The sequence below is a fragment of the Leuciscus leuciscus genome (genome assembly GCF_965113295.1).
Source record: "Leuciscus leuciscus genome assembly, chromosome: 13".
Taxonomy (NCBI): domain Eukaryota; kingdom Metazoa; phylum Chordata; class Actinopteri; order Cypriniformes; family Leuciscidae; genus Leuciscus; species Leuciscus leuciscus.
Genome location: NC_138737.1, coordinates 42898744 through 42924508, shown reverse-complemented (window position 1 = coordinate 42924508; position 25765 = coordinate 42898744). Strand labels below are relative to the sequence as shown.

Sequence of the window (25765 nt, the reverse complement as noted above, 5' to 3'; positions counted from 1 at the left end):
CGACTGAACAGAATCAGGACTAGTTACTCTGAGTTTCCAAGTTTTTTGTTGTTGTTCATATTGTAGTTGGTTTTCCTTGTCCTTTTCCAGCTGTTGTCCTAGATGGACTAAACTGTCAACAGATGTAACACCATTACTTAGAAGTTGGCTTGCCATCTGAGGATTGATACTCTTCAAGATTAGCTTAATAACTTCATCCTCTTCAATTTGTGGCTTCCAGCGTTTGCACAGAGCTCGGTACATGTAGGCAAAATCTCACCTTCCTGCTGTACATGTGAACACTCTACTCCGCTAACTCACCCTCGTAGTCTTCTGACAAGAAAGCATCAAGAAACTTAGATTCAAACTCCTGCCAAGTGGTTGTTTTAAGTCATGCAATATCCCACCAGTCTCTAGCTGTTCCATGGAGCACATTCCTGAGTGTTGCTATTAACTCTTTATCTGAGGGGGGGGGGGGGGGGGGGGGGGGGGATTGAAATCTTTCAGTACCTCTACATGATGATTCTTTAGTCGTCAATGCAGTGTGTTATTAAACTCTTTCCTGAAGTGCTCAAACTGATTACTCATAAGCTGTTTTATTTCTGTTTGTTTCACAGATGCAGTATCCACATTCTTAGTCAAAGCATCTACGGCATGTTTCAACTCTTCATTTTCAGTGGAAAAGGTGTCTTTTAGACTGTCCATTAATCCAGTTACTGCTAATGAGGGCTGAGATGAAGGTGATATTTGGGGTCTGAGATCAAAACTTCCTGTTAAGTCCATACCCAGCAGAGTATGTTGAGATGAAAGAGCCTGAAATCCTACCAATGTACTCGGAAAAAGGGATCGAGTTCCATCCTGATGCTGGGGTGCCAGACAGGATTTCTGTCATTAGTTTAAGTTTGATGTCATTATTTAAGTCTTAAGTAAAGAAGATGTACAAAGATCTTCTGTAGTCTTTGTCTTACACCAAACCCGTAACTTAAAGCTGCAGTAGGGAACTTTTAGAAAACGTTGACTTAGCCTGAAAATTTGAACAAGCACAGCTTACAGGTCACTCCCCCTCGCTCTCTGCTGCGATACAGCCCTCCCTCCACAGCTCCTCCCCCACGACAGAGCCTGCCGTGAACGCGCAGGCTAGTAAACATGCAGGGACACTGATGACGGCGGATAAACAGTTATCGCACATTCACTGGTAGGGACGAAACATCAACAATATGCTTTACATTGATCATGGCCTGCCCATACTTTGACTACAAACTTGGTCCTCAAATCATTACGTATTTTGCAATACATGTAAAGCCTGGTTCACACGGCAGGATAATTAGGCCGATTTTAGCCCCGATTCACCCCTTCTGACAATCTTAAGGATGCTCCGATTATCGTAAAATAATCTGATCAGATATTCCTGCCGTGTGTGGTGTGTTACGGCTGCTCTCGTCTGCTCAGAAGGACGTCGGGACCACTCCGATCTCAATTCGGGGATATCCAACATGTTGGATTTATTTGGCCCGATTTCTTCTCGTGTGTGGTGTCCCCCGAGCACGCAGCCGGTGGACTGTGGAGTGTAGCCAATCAGAAAGCGAGGTGACGAGGCGGCGAGGAAACACCGGGAAATATAATCAAAACAGCCGGCGGCATGGCGCACCAGAAAGTCCGGTTTTAAGAAAGTCCGAATTTTAAAATCGTCCCGTGTGAACCAGGCTTAATGTAACTTCATAACGTTGCACTCTTTCTATAAGTTATAAATAGCTAGCAAGATAATATAACGGTAACGTTACAGTATGTAAGTAATTATTCTAGCGATGTGTAATGCTAAATAAGGTTTGCTAGTACATTATTTCAGCAACATGACAAGCCAGTGAATTAGCAGGTTTCAATTGTTGCTTAGCACACTGCGTGACATTTTATCTGTATGTTATGCGGCTAGAGTTTTGACACTGAGTCAATGGGCTCCGACGCGCTTGTTTATCGTCATCAGTCATTTTCTGTTTACCTGTCTTTGTTGTATGAGCTGGTGCCACTCGAGAAATTGGCAGTTTTAGTTGTTTGTCTGCCATTAGCACAGCTGCGCGGCACACCGGCAATCTTGATTTTGAACGACGGTTCGTGCTGTGCGAGATAGGGGGGTGATGATCAGCGCGTACACAAGCATGATTGACACTGCTAAAACACTCCTCCTGGCTCTGATTGGTTGTTTCTTACCGGGAGCGGTGTATTTCTGCAAATGGCAATAGGACCACTGGGAGGAGCCTGAAGAGCTTGATTTTTTCACAGATTATCTGTCTCATATTCTACTGTCATGACATAATGACAGTTTTAACAAATTTGTAAAAAATACATTTTTACAAAAGTTACCAACTGCAGCTTTAATGAGATGAGAATTTTACACCAGCAATCAATGCGATAATACCAATAACAATCACTCTTAAGTAGAAAACACACCACATTCAACACCACAGGACTCAGATATGGAATTGCATTCAAATCTGTATATTCAAAAGTCAACAAATTCAAGTGTCCCAAAATTGACTTTTGGTAAGAGATGAAAGAAGAAATAAAAAATAAAACCAAAAATCAGATAAAAATGGTCCAGCCACAAAATAGGTTACAGAAAAGAAACTTAATTAATCCAGTCCAAACAACAATCAATGATATAATCCAAAAAATAAATAGCAGCAGCAAAAAAAGTTCCAATAGTCAAAGTAGGAGAAAATAAAAAATAAATAAACCCCCTTCTCAAAAACAGTCAACAGTCAAGTCAGTCATCCACAGCAAACTACATTGTACTCACGTTTTTAATAGTCTGGTACATTTTCCAGGACTTAGGTACTGGTATATACAATGCTGGAGACTCCCACTCCGTGAATCCAGTTCAGGTTTTGGAACTACACACTCGCATTACAGTTTTCTCTGCAGCGTCTCAACGACAGTCAGCTAGTCACATAATGACAAGGATACTTTCCTTTGCGTAATCCAGAAAGTGCGATCACAGTAGACCGCCGACGATAAGCACTCTAGCCGTGGATAAAACAATAAACCGCCGCGGGAGTCTTCTAGAAGAGCTCCGCGAGTACCACTCAGTGCCCGACAGCCGTCGCCATCTTGCCGTGAGTGACGCACATCTTCCAGATAAAGGTAACTAGGGGCTGGACTAAAGACGTCGCCATCTTGATTCGGCCAATATATTCCGATGACTGTAGATCCATAGAATATTGACATATTTTTTATAATTGTGGATAATGATCGCAAATTTATTTCACAGATGAATGATGACTGATAAATGCAGGAAAGATCAACAATTCATTGCAATTTATTCATTTCATGATGACATCGTCACAAAGTGAAGATGTTTTTAATGAAATCTGAGAGATTTCTGTCCCTCCACTGAAAGCCTATTCACTCAAACCTCTGATGCTTCAAAACATTACATAGGAATGGAGCGGTTTAAAGTTACAATATGTATTTTTTTTTTTCACCGCTAGGGGTCGCTAGCCTCTTACAATAACAAAGGCGTAGGTTGATGACGCATAAGCGGAATTATGGAACTTGCCGTCATGCCGAAGGATCTAATAATGTTTATGGATGAGTGAATACACTGATGTTTTTAACATGACTGGTATGAAGCTGGGCGCGATCGCTAATGAGAGACAGATGTCAGCGCCACACGCGAGTCCCGCGGATATAAAGGAATGAGGACATTTCATTTAATTACTACTCACACAGGTCCGTTTATTAGACGAAGGAAACGTGTGAGGTAACGCAGCGCTGCTCCACTGGGTCTACACTATCACACTAAACTGCATTTGATAATAGTATTCTATGTGTTAGTTTGTTGGCTGTATGAGACTAGCAGTGAGCGAGATCAACATTAGAATAACATACTGATCATATTCTAACATTTCATCATGTTGTGCTGCATAACATTGATTAGTTTCATGTACATTTGCTTCTCTGTATAATAAAGCACATGCAAGAGCGGCATCTCTGTCAAGTCGTGACTCGTGAAGCTCAGTAAAGTCGAAGTTAGCCACGGACGCTAACTCTCGGCATCTCGAAAACGTCACGCCGATATCGATCCTCATTTTATTTCTCCTTTTGTCCCAAAGTCCGCTTGCCATGGTCCATAATGTTTGAACGAAACAACAACAGCGTAAGCGCACCGCTAGACGTAACGCAGTTATCCACGTCTGTCGCCATGGTTACTATGGCAGTACAAGCGGAAACCAGGGATAACGTGGATATTACGTCATTGACAGGCGACAATGACCAGGGACGAGCCATTATTTAAAATTGGAATTTCTCTGAAATTAAAAATCTTTGGGAACTTTTGGAATATTGTAAGTACAGACCTGCAGGAAATATATCACACTGTGCAAGTGATTTTTTGATATTTTATTACAAATATCTTACATATTGTACCTTTAATCCAAGTCTTCCGAAGAGATACAAACACATTATAGGATGAACAGATTTCATTTCGGCTTTTATTCACATATAAACACTGATCAGCAAGTGTACATGGAGATCTCAAGCATGTTAAATGGAAGCTCAAGGATGAAAACCAACGAGTTTCATTCTCTCGCGCCTCGCAACACATTCGAGCTTCTGTTTGTGTTCGCTGATCAATGTTTGTATGTGAATAAAAGTCATTTTTGGGTGAACTATCCCTTTAAATTGAGTTGCAAATGCTTTCATGTTGTGATTCAGTGTGTGTTACCTGTTCAGGTTTGAGGCCAGGCGGCACCCAGGCGTACTCCTCTAGCGCACAGCCAGAGTCGTCATCAGAGGTCGAGTTCCTCTGGAAGTCAAACATGATTTTAGAGACTGTCCTCTCCATATCCAGAGCCATATCACCACTTCATTCCATCAATCACTGCAGAAAGACACAGACAGACAGGAATGAGAAATGTAGATCTAAGTGTGTTTTACACACTTACAGATCGGTACTGAAATAACTGAACCTTGCGTGCATTTAACTTTTATTTTGAAAACACACACACACATATTGGGTTTCCATGTTTTATGGGGACTTTCCATAATGGTTTTTATACTGTACAGACTGTATATTCTCTCCCCTTACACTAACCCTACCCCTAAACATACCCATCACACACACACACACACACACACACACACACACACACACACACACACACACACACACACACACACTAACCTGACCCCTAAACCTACCCATCACACACAACTTTCTGCATTTATACATTTTCAAAAAGCATAATTTAGTTTGATTTATCAGCTGCGTTCCTCATGGGGACCAAAACTAAGGACAAAAATGACAGGCATTACTATCTTTGTGGGGACATTTGGTGTTTTATTAAAGCAGTCGGCCAAATGCTCAATCAATGTGAGAACGCTGACAGAGGACTGAAATAAACTAATTCATTGAAATTGACTGCATAAATGTAGCCTTCCAACTCATTTACTGATACTTAGGAATGCAATGCAATAAGGGAACTCATCAAACACAGTTGAAACACTACATTTAGTCAGGAAAAATGATCATTTACATTTCAGTAACCACAAATATTATGGAAAAATAGTGCAAAATATTGAATATGACAATCAACCAGACTATATTAGGTACTTCAATAAATAACATTCTTAAGTGCTAGATCAAATAGAAGTAGCTATTCTAAGGAAAGAACTGCGTATTTTCATATTCAACATCATGTGACAATATTTTAATTAATTTCCAGTTCCACATAATACCAACATTTTTGTTGTATAGATATTCCATTATCCCAGAAACTACACGGTACATGGAAATAATTGTTTTGGGGAATATCTGGAGCAATGTATAAGACAAAGCATCTGAATTCATCAAAATGTCTTTAAAAACACATTTGTGCGCCTGTTTGATGAACGGTGCTGAGATATATATATATATACTGATGCCATTATCAACAAATCTGCAGCAACATTTCAGCCACGCATAATCAATCCAGATCATTTTAGCACAGAGAGAATTATGATCATCACCAGTACTTTCTGTTCTCTGTGCAATGTGATTGATTTTGGTTTGTGAACCTCTACACCTGAAAGCTTTCTCTCACATTCTAAATTATACAATCTTATACCACGCAAGACGTCAATGTGACATCACAAACTTGCGCACCACATGAACATTCATTTGGTCTTTTGAATTAGCAGGAAAAACAAGGATAGAAAGAAAGAAAATGAACACAACAGTCAAAGAAAAGAAAACCACACGGCTATAAGGATTTCCAGAAGCAAGCTCTTAGATCAGATCCATGAAATGAATACACACCAATAGACACTGGAAGCCTGTCTTATCATATCTCTGCAAAGATCGCTAGAACACACTCCTGTTTAACAATTCAGATGAAAGGCATACAGACCTGCATCTTCATATCAGCATCCAGAAAATAACCTGAGGGCTGAGGAACCAGAAATAGAGGAAAGAAAGAGAAGCGCAGTGCTAAAGCACAGCGAAAATAAATGCTTTTCTCTTTTATGTGTCATGCCTCATCCTTCGCTCTCACTCTGCCTGTGGATGTGACTGTTTCTGTGTGGGTGTGTGTGAGAAAGAAAGAAAGAAAGAAAGAAAAAAAGAGAGGGCGGGAGAAAGAGAGAGACAGGGAAAGAGAGAATTTCTTATTTGTGTAAAGCCAACATGAGAGCAAGCTCTCAACTAAAGGACTGATGTTGACCTTCACATCTCTTTAGAACATCACAATTATGCTTATTTTACATGTGTTCTTAGCACACAATTATTTACCAAATAAGAAATCACCACCACGACTGAGGCCCAGAACACCGTGACGTATATGAACATGGTGCACACAGGACAAGGTCCACGGTTTAGCTTAACTATCCATTTCAAGCAATCGACTGCATCACTGTGTCAAAGTTCCAAGATTACATCACAATAAAACATACGTGTAAAACATGCTAAACAAAGACCATAATTGCCATTTTCTATAAACATCCTCTTCTGAGCATCAGACAATGAGATCATGATGTAGGAATATGCCATATCCAACCTGGGATGAAAGCGTACAGGACTACACAACTGCACTGTGCTTGTGTTAGTGTCGGTCATGTGAGCTTTACAAACGATACAAAGTAGCCAACTCACAATTACTGTCAATGTATTGATTACATGAAACAAATCACTTCCCAGTTTATCTCAATCCTTTCTGGCCCGAGTGAGAAACTGTATATAGGCTTTCAGTGAGGATGATGAAGATGAGAAAATAACCCAAACCCACACACTTGGCGTCAGTCAGTGTCGGCGAGTGGGCTCTGGCTAATACAGCTGTAATTACTGCTGCGCTTCAGCTGCTAATTAAGCCTCAGTGATGGCCACACGTCACTGTGTATTAATGACACAAAGAGACGCACTGGGCTTACTTTACATGTTTACGACGGCTCCTTTTTCACAGTTAATATTCAGCAGTATGTCTCCTTTGAGATAATGATGTTCAGTCGTGCTAAATGATAAGTTAATCTGTGGAATATGCTGCTTTACAGTGGTAAAGAGACCAGCAATAAGATAAATCACTAAAAGCATAAACTGCACAGGAATGGAATGACAAACATCGAGCGCGTCAGAACTTACAGTAGAGAGCACACTCATGTCCTGCTTTCTGAATGCCCTCTCGCTGTGAGATGTTCATATAAGCAACAATAGGACAGATGAGCGACGCCCATAGACATGCACTGAAGGGGGAGGAGCTTAACCCATATCTAAAACACCCGACCTTAAAAACAAAGATTCTTTACAGCGAAATGTTGCTTCAGCATCTTTCTGGATGTTTTTCTCGATTCTAAAGCACATCTTCACAGTCTCAGGAACACACAAAGATGTCTGAGCCTTTGGAGTGCTCTCAGTGACCGTGAACACATTAATCATTCAAACTAACAGCAGGATTCTGGCTTTGTCTCTCCCAGTGAACAGTGCTGTGCTCTGGTCGCCATGGAGCTCTGCAGTGACACGTCTCCGTGGAAACCCAGCGCTGATCCGAGAGCAGGAAAGCAGAAACCCACGACCGCTTCATCAGTGAGAGCGTGTAAACCCGTTCCCCTTGAACATCACTGTTTCAGGCAGGCATTTCTCTGCATCAAAATGTCTTGTCTCTGTGGCGACTCACTTTGAGCTAGCAGGGTAATGCTCACAACAACAACAAAAGTCCATGTCACATTTCATCCCAAAATTAAAAGAACAAAAAATATTATCCTTCTATATAAAGAATGTGAATCCTAGATTAACCCTATTGTAATACCCTTAAGAGTTTATGCATTGTGGCATTATGTAATATTTATGACATCATCATTATTTTCATGCGTGTTCACTAAAAGTTTCTTTACTATAATCTATTCAGACTTTTGCTTTTGATGTTTGGTTTTGTAATTATTAATCTTGCTAGATTATTTTTATGATAGTACTTTATTTCTTCTGTAATACAATAAATATTGTATTACAGTCTTTTTTATGTACATCATATAACACAAGCGAAACCATTGAGCAATATCACAAAAATGTCAGTTGTTTCAAAAGTGTATCACACCTCAACAACTGCTTTATTCTGAAGTTGACAAGTCAAATATTTCCTCTTATGAACAACAAAAAACAAATACTTTTGAAAACCATTAGTCCAGTGTGTACATGTCAGCAGAGGGCTGAGGCCGGGATGATAAAGCTGGATTTATGTGCATCAGTTCAGATTTACTGGGCCGATGAAACCCTTCCACCAACTCCTCGTGGTGTCGGCTGGTAGCGAGGGCCTTAATGGCTAACGGCGGGGGTCCCCCGCGACATGATGATGATAATAATGCATTACATTTATATAGTGCTTTTCTAGGAACTCAAAGCGCTTCACATATGGAAGGGGGAATCTCCTCAACCACGACAAGTGTGCAGAACACACACACACACACACCAGTGTGCAGCTCCACCTGATGATTCGACGGCAGCCATACTGCGCCAGAACGCCCACCACACACACACACACACACACACACACACACACACACACACACACACACCAGTGTGCAGCTCCACCTGATGATTCGACGGCAGCCATACTGCGCCAGAACGCCCACCACACACACACACACACACACACACACACACATCACACACACACACACACACACACACACACACACACACACACACACACACACACACACACACACACACACACATCACACACACACACACACACACACCAGCTTACTGGTGGAGAGGAGACAGAGTGATAGAGCCAATCAGTATATAAATGGGGATGATTAGGAGGCCATGATGGATGGGGGCCACTGGGCAAATTTGGCCAGGACTCCGGGGTTAAACCCCTACTCTTTTTCCGAAGGACATCCTGGGATTTTTAATGACCACAGAGAGTCAGGAGAGTCTCGGTTTAACGTCTCATCCGAAGTACGGTGCTCTTTGACAGTATAGTGTCCCCATCACTACACTGGGGTGTTAGGACCCACACACACCACAGTGTGAGCGCCCCCTACTGGCCTCACTAACACCTCTTCCAGCAGCAACCTAGTTTTCCCAGGAGTCTCCCATCCAGGAACTGACCAGGCTCAACCCTGCTGAGCTTCAGTGGGAAACCAGTCTTGGGCCACAGGGTGATACGGCTGCTGGCATGGGGTATAGAATCGTTGCATCTATGGAACTGTCTCCAAACTTGGCTCATCGAACTAGGGCGGTGGAAAATCAAGGAGGGCAGGGATGAGATCCTCTGTGATCGTGGAGTGGTATTCCTTGCCGACCTCTTCAACCTCATTGTGGCCGAGAACAAGCCACCCCGCGTCTGGACAGTCATCGAGTGTGCAAACCATTGGCCAATACGATTACTGTGCCACACAATGAAGATCTTTGAGCAAGTGTTAGACCGACGCCTTCGAAGCATTGTCACTGTCACGTCCAACCAGTGCATTTTATATAAGACTTAATGAAGCCGAATGTTGGCCCACGACCAAGAAATACGAGCTAGCCCTCCATGCAATGGAAATGAAGATGCTCCGATGGATACTTGGGCTAACCCTCCACGACCATGTAATTGTATGTACTGGATGCAGCTCTATAGAAAAAGGCAGACTGCCCAAAAGCACTTATTTTATGTGGTATTATACAATCCCTCTATAATCCCTCTAGTAATGGCTCTAGTAGAGGAGTTCTGCTTTTGTCTAATAAACTCATTAAGTGGAGGTGGGGCCATACCATGCAACATGTTATACACAAGTAAAATATCTCCAAATGTAATCACATTTCCCCAGTTAAAAAAATAATCGATCTTGATCTCTATTTGCAGACTTTGATAAAAAAAAAACAATCAGAGACATTGACAATTGCAGCTGATAATTCTTCTGCATCTTGCTTTTTGCTTTTAGGATGCACATATATAACCGTATCATCAGCATCCATCTGACAAGCAGTGTTGTGGGTTCTCCCAAGGTTTTTTTTCTCCATTAGGTCACCTGATGGAGTTTTAGGACACCATTAGGTCACTTGATGGAGTTTTTCGGTTCCTTGCCACTGTTGCCTTTGGCTTGCTCAGTTGGGGATATTTTGGGGATATTTAATTTAATATCCCCAATATTAATTTAATATTGGGGATATTTAATTTAGAGTACTCTAATTACCTTTTTCGCGAAATGTGTAACTTAACGCGTTAGTTTCGTGCGTCCGTTATTTTAAGGAAAGGAAAATCCCGACTGCAGCCTGCTTTTTGTCAGACAGTAGGCCTAGGTCTACTGTGCCACCTGCGGATGTATCAGCGGAGCCGAAGCGCTGTGATCGTAAAGTCAATGGCTGTGATACGTCTGTGCCCTGCGCCTGACCCTGTTTCAAGTCAAGTCAAGTCAAGTATATTTGTATAGCGCTTTTCACAATACAGATTGTATCAAAGCAGCTTCACAGTATTAAATTAAAATAATACAACAAAGTTTGTTTCAAGAGGAATTGATTGATTGATAAAATTAAATTAAATATCCCCAAAATATCCCCAACTGAGCAAGCCAAAGGCAACAGTGGCAAGGAACCGAAAAACTCCATCAAGTGACCTAATGGTGTCCTAAAACTCCATCAGGTGACCTAATGGAAAAAAAAAACCTTGGGAGAACCCAGGCTCAGTCGGGGGCCAGTTCTCCTCTGGCATTTATGAGCTAGAGGCCGGATTGTAGTTTGAACTGTAAGATTATATGAATGCCTGGCTGAAGAGATGCGACTTTAATCTAGTTTTAAACTGGGAGAGCGAGTCTGAGCAACGAACAGCATCAGGAAGACTATTCCAGAGTTTTGGAGCCAAATGTGAAAATGCTCTCCCTCCTTTGGTGGTTCTGGATATCCTAGGTATGACCAAAAGCCTTGAATTTAGTGATCTTAAAGAGCGCGATGGATTATAGGGCGATAGAAGATCCGTTAAATATACTGGAGCTAAGCCGTTTAGGGCTTTATAAGTCAGTAGCAATATCTTATAATTAATACGGAGCTTTATAGGTAACCAATGCAGTGATTATAAAATTGGTGTTATATGATCATATTTTCTTGATCTCGTAAGAACTCTAGCGGCGGCATTTTGGACTAACTGTAGCTTGTTTATTGAGGATGCAGGACAACCAGCTAATAAAGCATTACAGTAATCCAGTCTCGAGGTCATGAATGCATGAACTAACTTTTCTGCATCAGAAACTGATAGCATATTACGTAGCTTAGCAATGTTTCTAAGGTGGAAAAAGGCTGTTTTTGTAACGAAATATGATTTTCAAAAGACAGGTTGCAATCGAGTATAACACCCAGGTCTTTTACTGTAGAGGATAAAGTAACAGGACATCCTACTATATTAAAGTTGTATTGTGCGAGGTTTTGTGGGCGGTTTTTTGAACCGATAAGTATTACCTCTGTCTTGTCTGGATTTAATAAAAGAAAATTACGGGTCATCCAATCTTTTATATCTTTAACACACTCTGTCAATTTGGAAAATTTTGCGTTTTCATCCGGCCGTGATGAAATATATATTTGAGTGTCATCAGCATAACAATGGAAACTAATTCCATGTTTCCTTATAATATTTCCAAGTGGCATCATATATATTGAAAATAACAGAGGGCCTAACACAGATCCCTGCGGCACTCCATAGTTTACTGGAGTTATGATCGATTTTTCTCCATTTAAATAGACAAAATGGTAGCGGTCAGATAGGTATGATTTGAACCAGCTTAATGCTTGCCCTTGAACACCAGTATAATTTTGTAGTCGATCTAAGAGTAATGTGTAATCTATAGTATTGAACGCAGCACTAAGATCAAGTAAAACTAGTATTGAGATACAGCCTTGGTCAGAAGCTAAAAGTAAATCATTTGTGATTTTAACGAGCGCAGTTTCAGTGCTATGATGCGGTCTGAATCCAGACTGAAACTTTTCATAGATATCATTTTGTTGCAAGAAAGAACACCACTTTTTCTAATATTTTAGACATAAATGGAAGATTTGAAATGGGTCTATAATTTGCTAGGTTATTATGATCTAATTGTGGTTTCTTAATGAGAGGTTTTATAACTGCCAGTTTAAATTTTCTTGGAACATGACCTAAAGATAAAGACGAGTTAATAATATTGAGGAGAGGCTCTTCCACTACAGGTAACACTTCTTTCAGTAGTTTAGTTGGTATAGGATCTAATAAACATGTTGTTGTTTTAGATGAAGTGATAAGTTTATTTAACTCTTTTTGTTCTATAGTTGTAAAGCACTGTAATTGTTCTTGCGGGGTGATAATTGAAGCTGAATTATAAGGCGCAATTGAAGATTGAACGTTTACAATTGTGGTTCTGATGCTTTCTATTTTCTCAGTGAAGAAGTTCATGAAATCATTACTACTGAACTGTAACGGGATATTTTGTTCGGGTGACGTCTGTCTATTTGTTAGTCTAGCCACGGTGTTAAATAAAAACCTTGGATTGTTTTGGTTGTTTTCTATTAGTTTGCGGAGGTGCTCAGCCCTGGCCGCTTTTAGGGCCTTTTTATAACGTGACATACTGTCTTTCCACGCGATTCTAAAGACCTCTAAATTAGTTTGTTTCCATTTACGCTCTAAAATACGGGTTTCTCTCTTTAAAACATGCGTAGTATTGTTGTACCATGGTGCTTTAATTTTCTCTCTGACCTTTTTTAATTTAATAGGTGCAACCACATCCAATGTTCTAGAGAGAATGGTGCTCATAGTGCTAGTTAGTTCTTCTAGTTCATCTGTTTGTTTGGGTTCAGGCAGCAGCTGAGACAAATTAGATAAGCAATTTGAGAAATTATCTATGGTGGATGGGAGGATTGTTCTGCCTGGTTGATAACGCGACGCCGCATGACATATTACAGCAGTACGTAATATGCAAGTTACCATGTAGTGATCAGTGACATCATCACTTTGTGGAATGATATCTATATCGGTTGGATCGGTTCCATGTGATATAATTAAATCGAGTGTATGATTAAGACGATGAGTTGGTCCGGTGACGTTTTGCTTGACCCCAAATGAATTTAATAAATCTGTAAACGCAGCCCCTAACGCATCATTTGGATTATCTACGTGTATGTTAAAATCTCCAACAATTAATGCTTTATCGACATTGACTAATAGGTCTGAGAGAAAATCTGCAAACTCTTTTAGGAAATCAGCGTAAGGCCCTGGCGGTCTATATACGGTTGCCAAGGCTAGAGATAATAGGGATGTTTTTCTAACATCTAAGAGCGTAACATTTAGTACAAGTACTTCAAATGAAATAAACTTATAACCCGTTTTCTGAGTAACATTGAGAATATCTCTATAGATGATTGCAACACCGCCGCCACGACCAATCAGACGGGGCTCATGCTTATAACAGTATCCAGATGGAGTAGACTCATTTAGACCGAAATAATCATTTGGTTTAAGCCAGGTTTCAGTAAGGCAAAGTACATCGAAGCTATTATCTGTGACTATTTCATTTACAATAACTGCCTTAGGTGTGAGTGATCTAATGTTTAGAAGACCTAGCTTTAGAAATAGTTTTTGTTTACTAATAGCAACATTTTCTGTTTTAATAACAATTAGACTTTTCCTAGATCCTGCAGTAGATTTATTATTTGATCTCACTAAACGAGGAATAGACACAGTTTCTATGCAATGTTCTACACTAGTATTTATATCAGTTAAATTGGTGCAGCAGAGACTATGATTTGGACTTTTGGTTACTAGTCAAAGGGTATTTAACATTTTGGAGATGTTATCCGACAGAAGATCCGCTCCGAATCTGCTTGGGTGTAAGCCATCAGCACGGAAAAGCCTAGGACATTCCTAAAACAGATTCCAATTATTTACAAAGAGCAGTTTCTGCTCATTGCACCGTGACATTAACCATTCATTTAGCGCAAATAATCTGCTGAACTTTTCATGCCCTAGTCGGTACGTGGGAAGCGGTCACAATGATCGTTGTTTTAGGCGATGTGCTGCATACCGTATCGATCAGATTCCTGAAGTCTTTCTTCAGAACCTCCGTCTGGCGCAGCCTGATGTCGTTCACTCCCGCGTGCAGGACCACAGTTCCGACGCGCTTGTCACCATTCAGGATCTCGGGAACGCGAGCAGCGATTTCAGAAACACGAGCACCAGGAAAGCAGTGACTGTGCACCTTACTTTTACCTAACGTAGCGTGTACGTGCCGAACGATGGAATCGCCGATGATCACAGCATCGCGTTCTGTTTCGCGTAGAGGGGAGAAGCGGTTTTGTGTGGATAACTCGAAAACCGGGAGGGTCGGAGAAAGTCTTGGTCTAAACCTGACTCGCGTCTTCCGCTGCGGAACCACCCAGGCTTCGTGGTGGCGTGTTGGAGCCGGAGTGAACGAGACCATGGCTGATTGCGACCGATGCTGAGGAACGCACGGAGTAGACGCGGTCGGAGTCAGCGGGTTAGTAACGTTAAACACTGATTTGTGTGCATTGGCGCGTGATGTTTCAAGAGCCAAACACCGGCCTCTCAGCTCGGCCTGTCTCAATAAAAGGTCGTGGATCTGTTTCTCAACAGCTTCCAGCTCAGACTGCAGTGCGTGCAGCTCAAATGTGTCCTCACCTGCACCAAAAGGTAGACTACTTACATCTGATATATTCGCCATTTTAACAGATGGACAGTGAGTTAGCAACGAAGCTACCAGTGATGCTATCAATATTAATACTAATTTATGACTGAAGTCTTGGATATAATCCGTTTTTTTTTTGTGGTAGGGGTGTAGAGTAGACGCACGATAGGCGAAAAAAAATGTTTGTTTGTAAGTGAGTGTGGAGAAGACGCGTTCAGCCGTGATCCACGGACGTAACCTTTAAGAGTATCCGGCGTTGGATCACTAATAGGCTTGAGTAATCTGCTCAACAGTCCGCGTTGTAACTATGAGGTTTGAGCAGTAGTGCTTCTCAGTGAGGAAAAGTAGAAAATGTTGGTTGTAAGTGAGTTTAAAGAGAAAAATCAAGAATTATAAATCAAATCGATAGAGCTCCAAAAACAACAACGCATTCAGACGCGACGCATGCGCATTTGACGTGTGTGTGTGTGTGTGTGTCACAGTGTCTGGTTTGTGTTCCCTGGGTGTCCACTAGAGGTCCTCTTCCCGCACGGTGTCCTACACTCTGTTACTACATTTCCCATGATCCTGTCTGTCACTGAGTGTTCATTGTGTTCAGCTGTTTCTCGTCACCTCGTTTAGCACTTGTGTATATATACCCTGTCAGTTTCAGTGTTTGTCACGGAGTCCTTGTTTAATGTCCTCACACTTCTGTTCCTGTTCGCTGCCTGTTCTTGTTCGCTGCCTGTTCTTGTTCGTGTTTAATGTTCTTGGATTGACTTATTGGATTTTGACCATTTGCCTGAACTGATTGTGAGTACGGATTACCCCAATAAATTAACTGCACTTGGATCTCTCTCTTTTGTGTGTGATTCGTGACAGTGTGTGTGTGTGTTTTTTTTTTTTCGAACTCCCGGCAAGATGGCAGCGTTTGGATTTTGGAAGTACGCACATTATTTTCAATTTGTCAACGAAAAGGACAAGAACATAACGGTAAAATGCACACTCTGCGTTGGTGAAAAGCTTCTGTCGACCGCAAAAAATTCTACCTCAAATTTAAAAAAACATCTCGCATCCAAACACCAATCTAGCACTCTGGTAGCAAAGCCTGCTGAGGAGGACGACGGTGGTGCACCAGCTCCAAAGCAAAGCCAAAGCACTTTGAAGAGTAAATGTAAGAGGACTGTGTTAAAGCGAATTTAGGCTTGTGACACTTTAATAATAATTAGTTCGGCTATTAAGCGATTTGTCATTTGCCTGTGTGGCAGTGAAGGATTTAATTCGGTTTGTAATAATTTTTGTTTGACAGGCAGCTGTTAATTTCTGTTAGATCGTTGACTGGTTGTTCATTTCTAAATGGATTTAAATCTGTAAGCCTGTTTACCTCAGGTTGTGTTTACAAGTAAGCACACTTGATGCACTTTGATAACTGCATTAGAGTTAAAGAAAAAATCAGGAGTTATCTTGTATGGTGCTCATATACAGTAGCCTAGGCTACCCGGGCTGGGTAGGTGCGAATTTTGATTAATATGTTCTGTGATAATAAATAAATAAAACGCCATGTGGAATAGCCTATTGCTGACTGTCTTTCCTGTTATTGTTATCCTGCAGTGTTAATTTAGTCGGATGACTGACGTTATTCATTGTCAGGAGTCATGACTTCTAGGTGCATTTAAAGGGGCCGGGGGCTGTGTCTGTCAATTAAGCTGCAGCACGTGTGAGCCGCTGCAAACGGCTTTTAATTTTTGGTAACGCATGAGTACTCTAACGCGTTACTTTTATGAATAGATAACGCTGTAACATAACTGATTACTTTTAATTGATGGTAACGTTGTAACCTAATTAACTACTTTCCAAAGTAACTATACCCAACACTGTTGACAAGTAACAGTAGATACACATACGTCCGGCAGGTCATTAATACGCAAACTGAACAACAACGGCCCCAATATTGAACCTTGGAGAACACAAAGTCAAGTCAAGTCAAGTCAAGTCAAGTCTCCTTCATTTATACTGCGCTTTAACAATATAGACTGTTTCAAAGCAGCTTTACAGTGATAATAGGAGATTACAGTAACAGAGATTGTTTAGGCTTTACAGCAGCTCTAGAATAAAGTTATTGTCCAGCTAAAGTTAGTTTTGATTGATTCACTTCCGTTGCAACGATCATTAGTTATTAACTTAGCGGCCACTAACACACACAAAAAAGAAAACCCTTAACGCGCTCCGGCCGCCCATCCGCACGACAACAGTGCCTATTGGCTCGAGACAGAATTAGTAACAAACAGAATTAGTAACCATTTGTGAAGTATAATTGCCTACTCGGACACACTGTTTTCTATCAGCAAGGTATGAACTTATCCATTTGATTACCTCTGGTGAGAAATTATAATTTGATAACTTAATTAAAATTGCATGATTTACTGTATGAAAGGCTCTCTTTAAATCTAGATAGATAATTCCCACGACACCTCCTTTATCCAATTTAGATTTTCTAAAAGAAAATAATTTGGAGTTTTTGTAGAATGATACTTTCGAACCCCAAATTGCATTGGATGCAATGAGAATGGAGTACTATTCAAATGTGATTTACTGTTCAGAAATCCATTTCTCTGTAATTGTGGATTCTGCTGGTGGGATATTAATTGGTCTATAATTGCTAATAGCCATGTGATCACCTGATTTGAAAACTGGTGTAATTACTGCAGTTTTTAAGCCCTTTGAAACAAGACCAATTAAAAAAATTTAAATAAGAGGAACGAGTGCCTCTTTATAGGTTATAAAAACATTGTATCCATCCCATATCCATATTTTGCCCTTGAACTATTAATAGATGAAATAATCATATGTACTTTAGAATTAGTAAGTTCTCTAAAAGCATTCAAATTTATACAGTAGATGTAACTAAATCATTTAAACCAGGTACTTTCTGAATCAAAGACTTTGTAGAATCTATAAAATTATTATTAAATGCTTCTGACACCTTATTTGTATCATTAGTCATATTTAATTTGTATCATTCTCTATATTTAACTCCATTGTTTTATGTATGTTATTACATTTTCCAGTTAATTTCTTTAAATTCTGCCATATTTCCTCTAGCTTCACCAGGGGGGCAGTGTTTCGGAAAATATTGAAGCTTCTCCGGGCGCTGCCATTGATTAGCAGACCATCACCTGCTGTTAGCACTCCATTGACTCCCATTCATTTTGGCATCACTTTGACAGCGAATAACTTTACATCTGAGGCGTTTAGTCCATTATTTATTTCTAAAGAAACACGCAAATGTATAAAAGGCTCCATTACCTTGGCTTGTATCTTACGTTATGGCCTTGTAGAAGCCTAAAAATAGACTAACGATTGTGTCATAACCACGCGACTCTCTGTCGCACAGTAGAGAGATTACCGTATGGACAGGAGGAGAAGCTCACGGGCAATTGGGGGGACGTGGAGGCAAAATGACAAAATAATTCATCAGAATACTTAGCAAAAGTTTCTCCTGCTCCTAGCTCATGGACACCTCCTACTCACACTCTCCGTCTCTGCAAGTTTCGGAAGGGAATGATTCAGATTTCTCTTGGCACAGCTACTAGAAGACAGACGGCTTGCTCACGTCACATCTACGTCATCAAGCTCAGTGTGAGTCTGCGCAGTACGCTCAGCCATCAGGAAGAAGAGCTTCTAATTGACTTCACTTTTCTCCGTTGAAACCTATGGGGTCGCTGTGTCCAGTTTATATACTGTCTATGAGCTTCACAGATAGCCTTAATAAAAAAACGTAGCATTCGCCTTTCTAAGCTCCATTACAAACTTATTCCCTAATGTGGTAAAAAAAAAACACCCTTGTGTTCTATCTTACACCTGAGAGCTAACTTAAGAGCATGATCTCTTTGTTTCTTGAGGGAACTCATTTTTTTTTTTTAACCATGCTAAATATTCTATTTGTCCTGGTTTATGTTTCACTTTCCTTGAATAATTATCTATAATTTCAGTCATGAAAGAATTACAGTTTTCATCTACTCTTATATTTAATCATTCCACTCTATTTCTTTAATTTCGTTTTTAAAATTCCAAACTTTTAGGAATTTTGTACTTTTCTACCTTCTTGTCAAATGTTAAATTAAATCTAAATGAAACATTTCTTTATTCTTTCTGGTCTATTAGTGAAAGCCAGGAGCTAGTTGGTAAAAGGAAGTAAGATGGTGCCGGTGTGGGCGGCTTGCCGTCTACCCATTACGTTACTTGTTGTGTTTTTATTGACTTTGCTGCTTCTACTACGTTGTCACTCGTTGATCTCTTATGATCGGCAACAACTTTTAGATATTTATCATGCCATGCCAAAGCTTCTTGGAACTCATCCCGATCCAAACAATTATGAGTTTTACTCACCACCCCCGCAGTCGGACTCACCCGGCCACCTAATATGGCGCATCTGTGAACTTCCATGCAGGAGACGCCGGCGGAGACGTGGAAAACGGGGCAGCGTTGCAGCTTGGTTGAAGTCCGCCTGGGCACTGGGCTTCACCTCGGTGTCGATCTCCACCTCGTCGGGTTCAATCCGGCATTATCTGCTTTTTTCTGAAAGGCCGCGGATCAAAATCGTTGGTGGATTCGGCCGATTATCCCTTCTTCACCCTTCTGGCTGACTCGACGGATCTCTCCATGGCTCTGACGCAAGAATGTGAATCATCATCAATCTTCGCAGAGCTTGCGACTCTTCACATGATCCCGCAACTTAGGATGGCCCTCGCCAACGTTCGATCTGTAGTAAACAAAACCTTCATCTGCAGCGACCTCATCTCTTCTAACAATCTGGACTATTTCTTCGCAACGGAATCGTGGATAAAAGCAGGTGATATCAATCCTTTTTCCGAACTGGTTCCCCTGGAGTATGACTTTAACACTCCCCGGTTGACCGGCAGGGCAGGGGGACTTGTAATAAAAACAACATTCAGTGTCGTTTATAGTCAACGGTCACTTTTACGAGCTTTGAAATCCAGGAAATTCATTTAAATTCCCTCTATCCTATTCTACTCCTGCTAATCTATCGTAACTTTATAAAGGAGTTTTCTGATCTCCTGGGGGATGCTTTGACGAGATATGACCATATTTTAATAATTGGTGATTTGAATATTCATGTATGCTGCCCTGCTTCTGCTTTAGCTAAAGACTTTTTAAATGTAATATCCTCTATAAATGTTGTTCATTGGGTAAATGGTCCCACACACTGTTACGGTCATACACTAGATCTAACACTGTCATACGGTCTATCGGTGGCTGATATTGAAATCAGTGACCTTCCACTCTCAGACCACAGACCAGTATTTTTTTCTACACTTCTTCCAGCTCCACCCAATACAGCACCATCTCATGTACATTGGTCTCGCACCCTAACCTCACATTCCCAGGACATGTTTTCTGACTGGCACCTGGAGGCTGATAATGCTGATAATGCTCTAATGTCTGGCTCCCTTACTTCAGATATAGATGTCAATGAACTGATACAAGATTTTAATGATAAATGCTCCAACATTCTTGACTCCATCGCACCTTGCAAGCTCATCCATCCCAAACATAAGTCTCAGCCATCGATAAACAGCGACATTCGACTATTACGCCAACAGTGCAGACGACTCAAACGAAAATGGAAGAAAGACATGCTCCAAATATCATTCGAGATGCTGACTGCCTCATTAAATAATTTTCTAAAGGCAGAAAGGGCAGCAAAGAACAAATTCCTGTCTGACATCATTAAGAGGAATTCACATTGCTCCAGAACTCTCTATTCAACCATTGACTCTGTTCTTAACCCCTCTGTTAAACCACAGTTTATGATTTCTCACTCTGAATGTGAAAACCTCCATAATTTTTTCGCTGACAAAATTAACATCACTCGAGCTCAAGCTTTCACCTCGAGACAGCTGGCACCCGATCCTATTTTTTCTTGGGTACAGTGGAGCGAATTCGACCTGGTTTCCCTCCAGACATGCAGGGAAATAACTCTGAAATTAAAGTCCACCTTCCCTCCCCAAGATATTCTTCCTTCTCGCTTTTTAAAACAGGTTATCGATACTGTTGGATCTAACATTCTGAACATTATCAACAACTGTCTTGCGACTGGGACTGTACCAGACTGTTTCAAAGTCGCCACTGTGACTCCCATTCTTAATAAGCCCTCACTTGATCTTGCTGTATATGAGAACTATAGACCTATATCCAACCTGCCATTCATATCTAAAATTCTCGAAAAATCAGTTTTTATACAGCTGCAGAATTATTAGCTCACTCACTCTATCTCTGACATCTTTCAGTCTGGCTACAAACCCCTTCACAGCACGGACTATGCTCTTCTAAAAGTCCTCAATGATATTCTCATGACTACTGACGCTGGGGACACTAGCCTTAGTGCTACTAGATCTGAGCTCAGCATTTGATTTCGTGGATCATAAGATCCTTTTATCTCGACTGGAGCTGTCAATTGGTTTCACTGGGACGGTACTTAAATAGTTCCAGTCCTTTTCATCTAGCAGAAGTTGAGTTAATATAGGCGCTCAAACATCCTCAGCGACCCACCTCACCTGTGGTGTGCCCCAGGGATCGGTCCTGGCACCTCTATTATTCTCTCTGTATATATATACTGTATATCAAGAAAATATGATCATATAACACCGATTTTATCATCACTGCATTGGTTACCTATAAAGTTCCGTATTAATTACAAGGTATTGCTACTGACTTAAAAAGCCCTAAACGGCTTAGCTCCTGTCTATTTAACGGATCTTCTATCGCCCTATAATCCATCGCGCTCTTTAAGATCACTAAATTCAAGGCTTTTGGTCATACCTAGGATATCCAGAACCACCAAAGGAGGGAGAGCATTTTCACATTTGGCTCCAAAACTCTGGAATAGTCTTCCTGATACTGTTCGTTGCTCAGACTCGCTCCCCCAGTTTAAAACTAGATTAAAGTCGCATTTCTTCAGCCAGGCATTCATATAATCCTATAGTTCGAACTACAATTCGGCCTCTAGCTCATAAATGCCAGAGGAGAACTGGCCCCCGACTGAGCCTGGGTTCTCCCAAGGTTTTTTTTTCTCCATTAGGTCACCTGATGGAGTTTTAGGACACCATTAGGTCACTTGATGGAGTTATTCGGTTCCTTGCCACTGTTGCCTTTGGCTTGCTCAGTTGGGGATATTTTGGGGATATTTAATTTAATTTTATCAATCAATAAATTCCTCTTGAAACAAACTTTGTTGTATTATTTTAATTTAATACTGTGAAGCTGCTTTGATACAATCTGTATTGTGAAAAGCGCTATACAAATAAACTTGACTTGACTTGACTATATATGTTACCCCTGGGAACTATCATGAGTAGATTTGGTGTGTCTTACCACTGCTACGCGGATGACACCCAAATCTACATACCTATAAAACACAAAGATAGTCATCAACTTCATCAACTTAAACTGTGGCTTTCAAATAATTGCATGTTATTGAACGATGTTCATGTTATGGTCCAAATGAGCTCTCTAACGGTAATTCTACTGACTTAGGGACCCTCACACCACACCTTACAACCAACGTTAAAAATGTGGGTTTTTATTATGATAGTAGTCTTAAATTAAACAAAAAAATTAATAGCACAGTTAGCGCTAGTTTCTATCATCTTCGCCGGCTAGCCAAAGTTAAATAATTTTTAAGTAAAGACAGCTTCGAGACAGTCATCCATGCTTTCATTTCCACACGACTGGAATACTGTAACTCACTATATGTCGGGCTTCCTCTGTCTGCAATCTCTCGTCTTCAAATGGTCCAAAACGCGGCTGCCCGTAAACGTGATCATATTACCCCAATTCTGCACTCTCTCTACACTGGCTGCCAGTTCGATATCGAATTGACTTTAAAATCTTAACTTTCACCTACAAAGCTTGTTGTAATCAAGACCCTAAATATCTCTCTGACTTAATTGTCAATCACAACCCACCCAGATCACAGGTCAAGAGATCAACATCTTCTGTCTGTCCCTCGATCTCGCTTACGATGCAGAGGTGATCGAGCTTTTGCAGTGGCTGGCCCTCAGTTGTGGAATAACCTCCCACTATATGTTAGAACTGCGTCTACACTAGCTGAATGTAAATCTATGCTTAAAACTCATCTTTTCTCTTGTGCTTTCAATTATTTGTAATTCTACTGCGTTTCTTGTCTTCATTTTTATTTTATTTTAAATTTTTCTATCCATTTTTGCCTTTTCTGTTTTTCTTTGATGTACAGCACTTTGGCCAACCTAGGTTGTTTTTTAATGTGCTTTATAAATAAAATTTGATTTGATTTGATTAGTTACCCTAGTTGGCCCTTCAATAATCTGCTGAAAATGTAGGGTTAGGGTTAGTGTAGCTAGGGTTAGGGTTAGGTGCTGGAGTGTAGCTAGTGGAAAAAAGCTAGTGGAGTGTAGCTAGTGGAAAAAAATACTTTGGATGTCGTATGAGGCTTAGGTTTTTTCTTTAAAGGGATACTCTACCGTTTTTTCATATTAAACTATGTTATTCCCTTAACTAAGACGAGTTGATACATACCTCTCTCGTCTCAGTGCGTGCACTAAATCCCTCTGTCTTGCGGCGAAACTTTGTTAGCCCAGTTCATTTAATATGGGCCAAGCAGAGAAGCTACCAAACACCTCCACGTTTTCCCTATTTAAATACAGTTACTCGCGTAGTGTAACTCGACCTAGGACGGTGACACAAAACAAAACGTTGCGCTTTTCTAAGCGTGTAAAATGGATAACTATATTGTATGGCGGAATACCATAGTAAGTGCTTGTAAGCACTTCGACTTCGGCGCAGTAATATCTTCACTCGTGAAAAATCCTCTCACCGGCCCCCGCTTCCTCTAGTGAAGATATTACTGCGCCGAAGTCGAAGTGCTTACAAGCACTTACTATGGTATTCCGCCATACAATATAGTTATCCATTTTACACGCTTAGAAAAGCGCAACGTTTTGTTTTGTGTCACCGTCCTAGGTCGAGTTACACTTCGCGAGTAACTGTATTTAAATAGGGAAAACGTGGAGGTGTTTGGTAGCTTCTCTGCTTGGCCCATATTAAATGAACTGGGCTAACAAAGTTTCGCCGCAAGACAGAGGGATTTAGTGCACGCACTGAGACGAGAGAGGTATGTATCAACTCGTCTTAGTTAAGGGAATAACATAGTTTAATATGAAAAAACGGTAGAGTATCCCTTTAACAATGAGGCACGGTCTATATTAAGAGCCCTATCCCATGCTTTAGAAATGTCAGATTTATCATAACCTCATTGTTCGAAAAGACGTGCTAGATGGGCTGCTTTTGACATAAATTCACTTGTGGTACTACAATTTCTTCTGACTCGTAGGAACTGGCCCACTGGTATATTGCGAATCAAATGAGACGAGTGATTACTGTCTGCTCTTAACAGGGTATTCCTGCTAAGAGGTTTGCGGTAGATAGTGGATTGTAAGATATTATTTGCGTCCTTAGAAATGGTAAGGTCTAAGAAATCAATGGACTGCTTGTTAGGGTTAGAGTTAGGGTTAGGTTTAAATTGAATACTACGTAGGCCAATAGGACAGGCCTCCACGCTCCCTGCTGCACGCTGTGAAAGAAAACAAGATGACCAGCTTCGAATCTATTAACGCAAGTACCAATGCACGATCAGAGACATTATCTTTTACTGATGAACAAGGTGCCAACATTATTGTGTCACACTCTCTATTCAAAGACACGTTCATGCCTCCAGTGCCTAATATACTGTCCCTGACTAGAGAACTGGAAGACTTGAAGAAATCAGAGTCCAGATTTTTATGGCATTCCATAACGTTATCTGAATATTGGAAAGCCAAGCGTATCCCGCATGGTTTACGAATGAACACAATCCCGTCATTTGGTCTGGATGACCAATCCTTCATGCAAAAATGGGAACACATTTTAAATAAATGCTCCCTTGATCTTATGCTCTTGATAATTGAGAAGACCAAGTCTGAACAAGACAAAATAAAAACTGAAGTGAAACGGGTAGAAGATGAAATGAAGAGTAAAGTTAATGCGGAAAAGTTTGCTGAGGCTACTGAAAAAATCTCTTCTACTCTATCCAGCTTTGTGAAGGACTTACAGACCTATAAGATAAGGAAATATGAACGGGATACTAAAGACTATGCAGACGGGACAGTCTACGATTGGCAAGGAAGCAGAAGGAAGTTTCCTAGGAACAACCGCCCACCCATGCCTAAGGCAAATAGGTACACGCCTCTTTCTACAGCGAGTGAGAGAGACTCCTCTGAGGACCTGAGCGACTTCGGAGGCGGCGCCCTATCACATTCCAATTCCACATCTTTTTTGGATCAAGGTTACAAACGCGAAAGACAAAGACAAGGCGGGGCTCAAGGGGGAAGAAGAAGAGAAGCCCCGCCACCCACGCGCTGGTCCCCGCGGAACCTCCAGAGGAGACTGTAATCAACATTTCGGACTTTGATCTCACGGATACAGAGAAAGCAGTGCTTCGCAAAGGACTCTCCTTTGCACCGTCGAATCACAGTGACTCTTTCTCTCTTAAAGTGGACTCATTCAAATTCTTTAGACAGCTTCATCTTAAACATTTCTTTTCTAGGTCCAATGTCTTATCCAATGGTCATACTGTATGTAGAAACTATGATTCTAATATTAG

At 40.8% G+C, this 25765-nt stretch overlaps 1 protein-coding gene across 4 annotated transcripts in view; it reads right to left on the bottom strand.

Annotated features, from left to right (window-relative positions):
- Nucleotides 1-25765, bottom strand: part of prickle2a (prickle homolog 2a) — a 119021-nt gene that overhangs the window by 54809 nt on the left and 38447 nt on the right. For 3 of the 4 annotated variants that reach the window (XM_082187382.1, XM_082187380.1, XM_082187383.1), the window contains one exon: nt 4700-4855. In XM_082187382.1, coding sequence (XP_082043508.1) covers nt 4700-4831 — 132 coding nt within the window. In that variant the 5' untranslated portion in view covers nt 4832-4855. Of the gene's footprint in view, nt 1-4699; nt 4856-6362; nt 6528-25765 lie in introns of those variants that run through there. The other variant, XM_082187381.1, reaches the window with a different exon arrangement.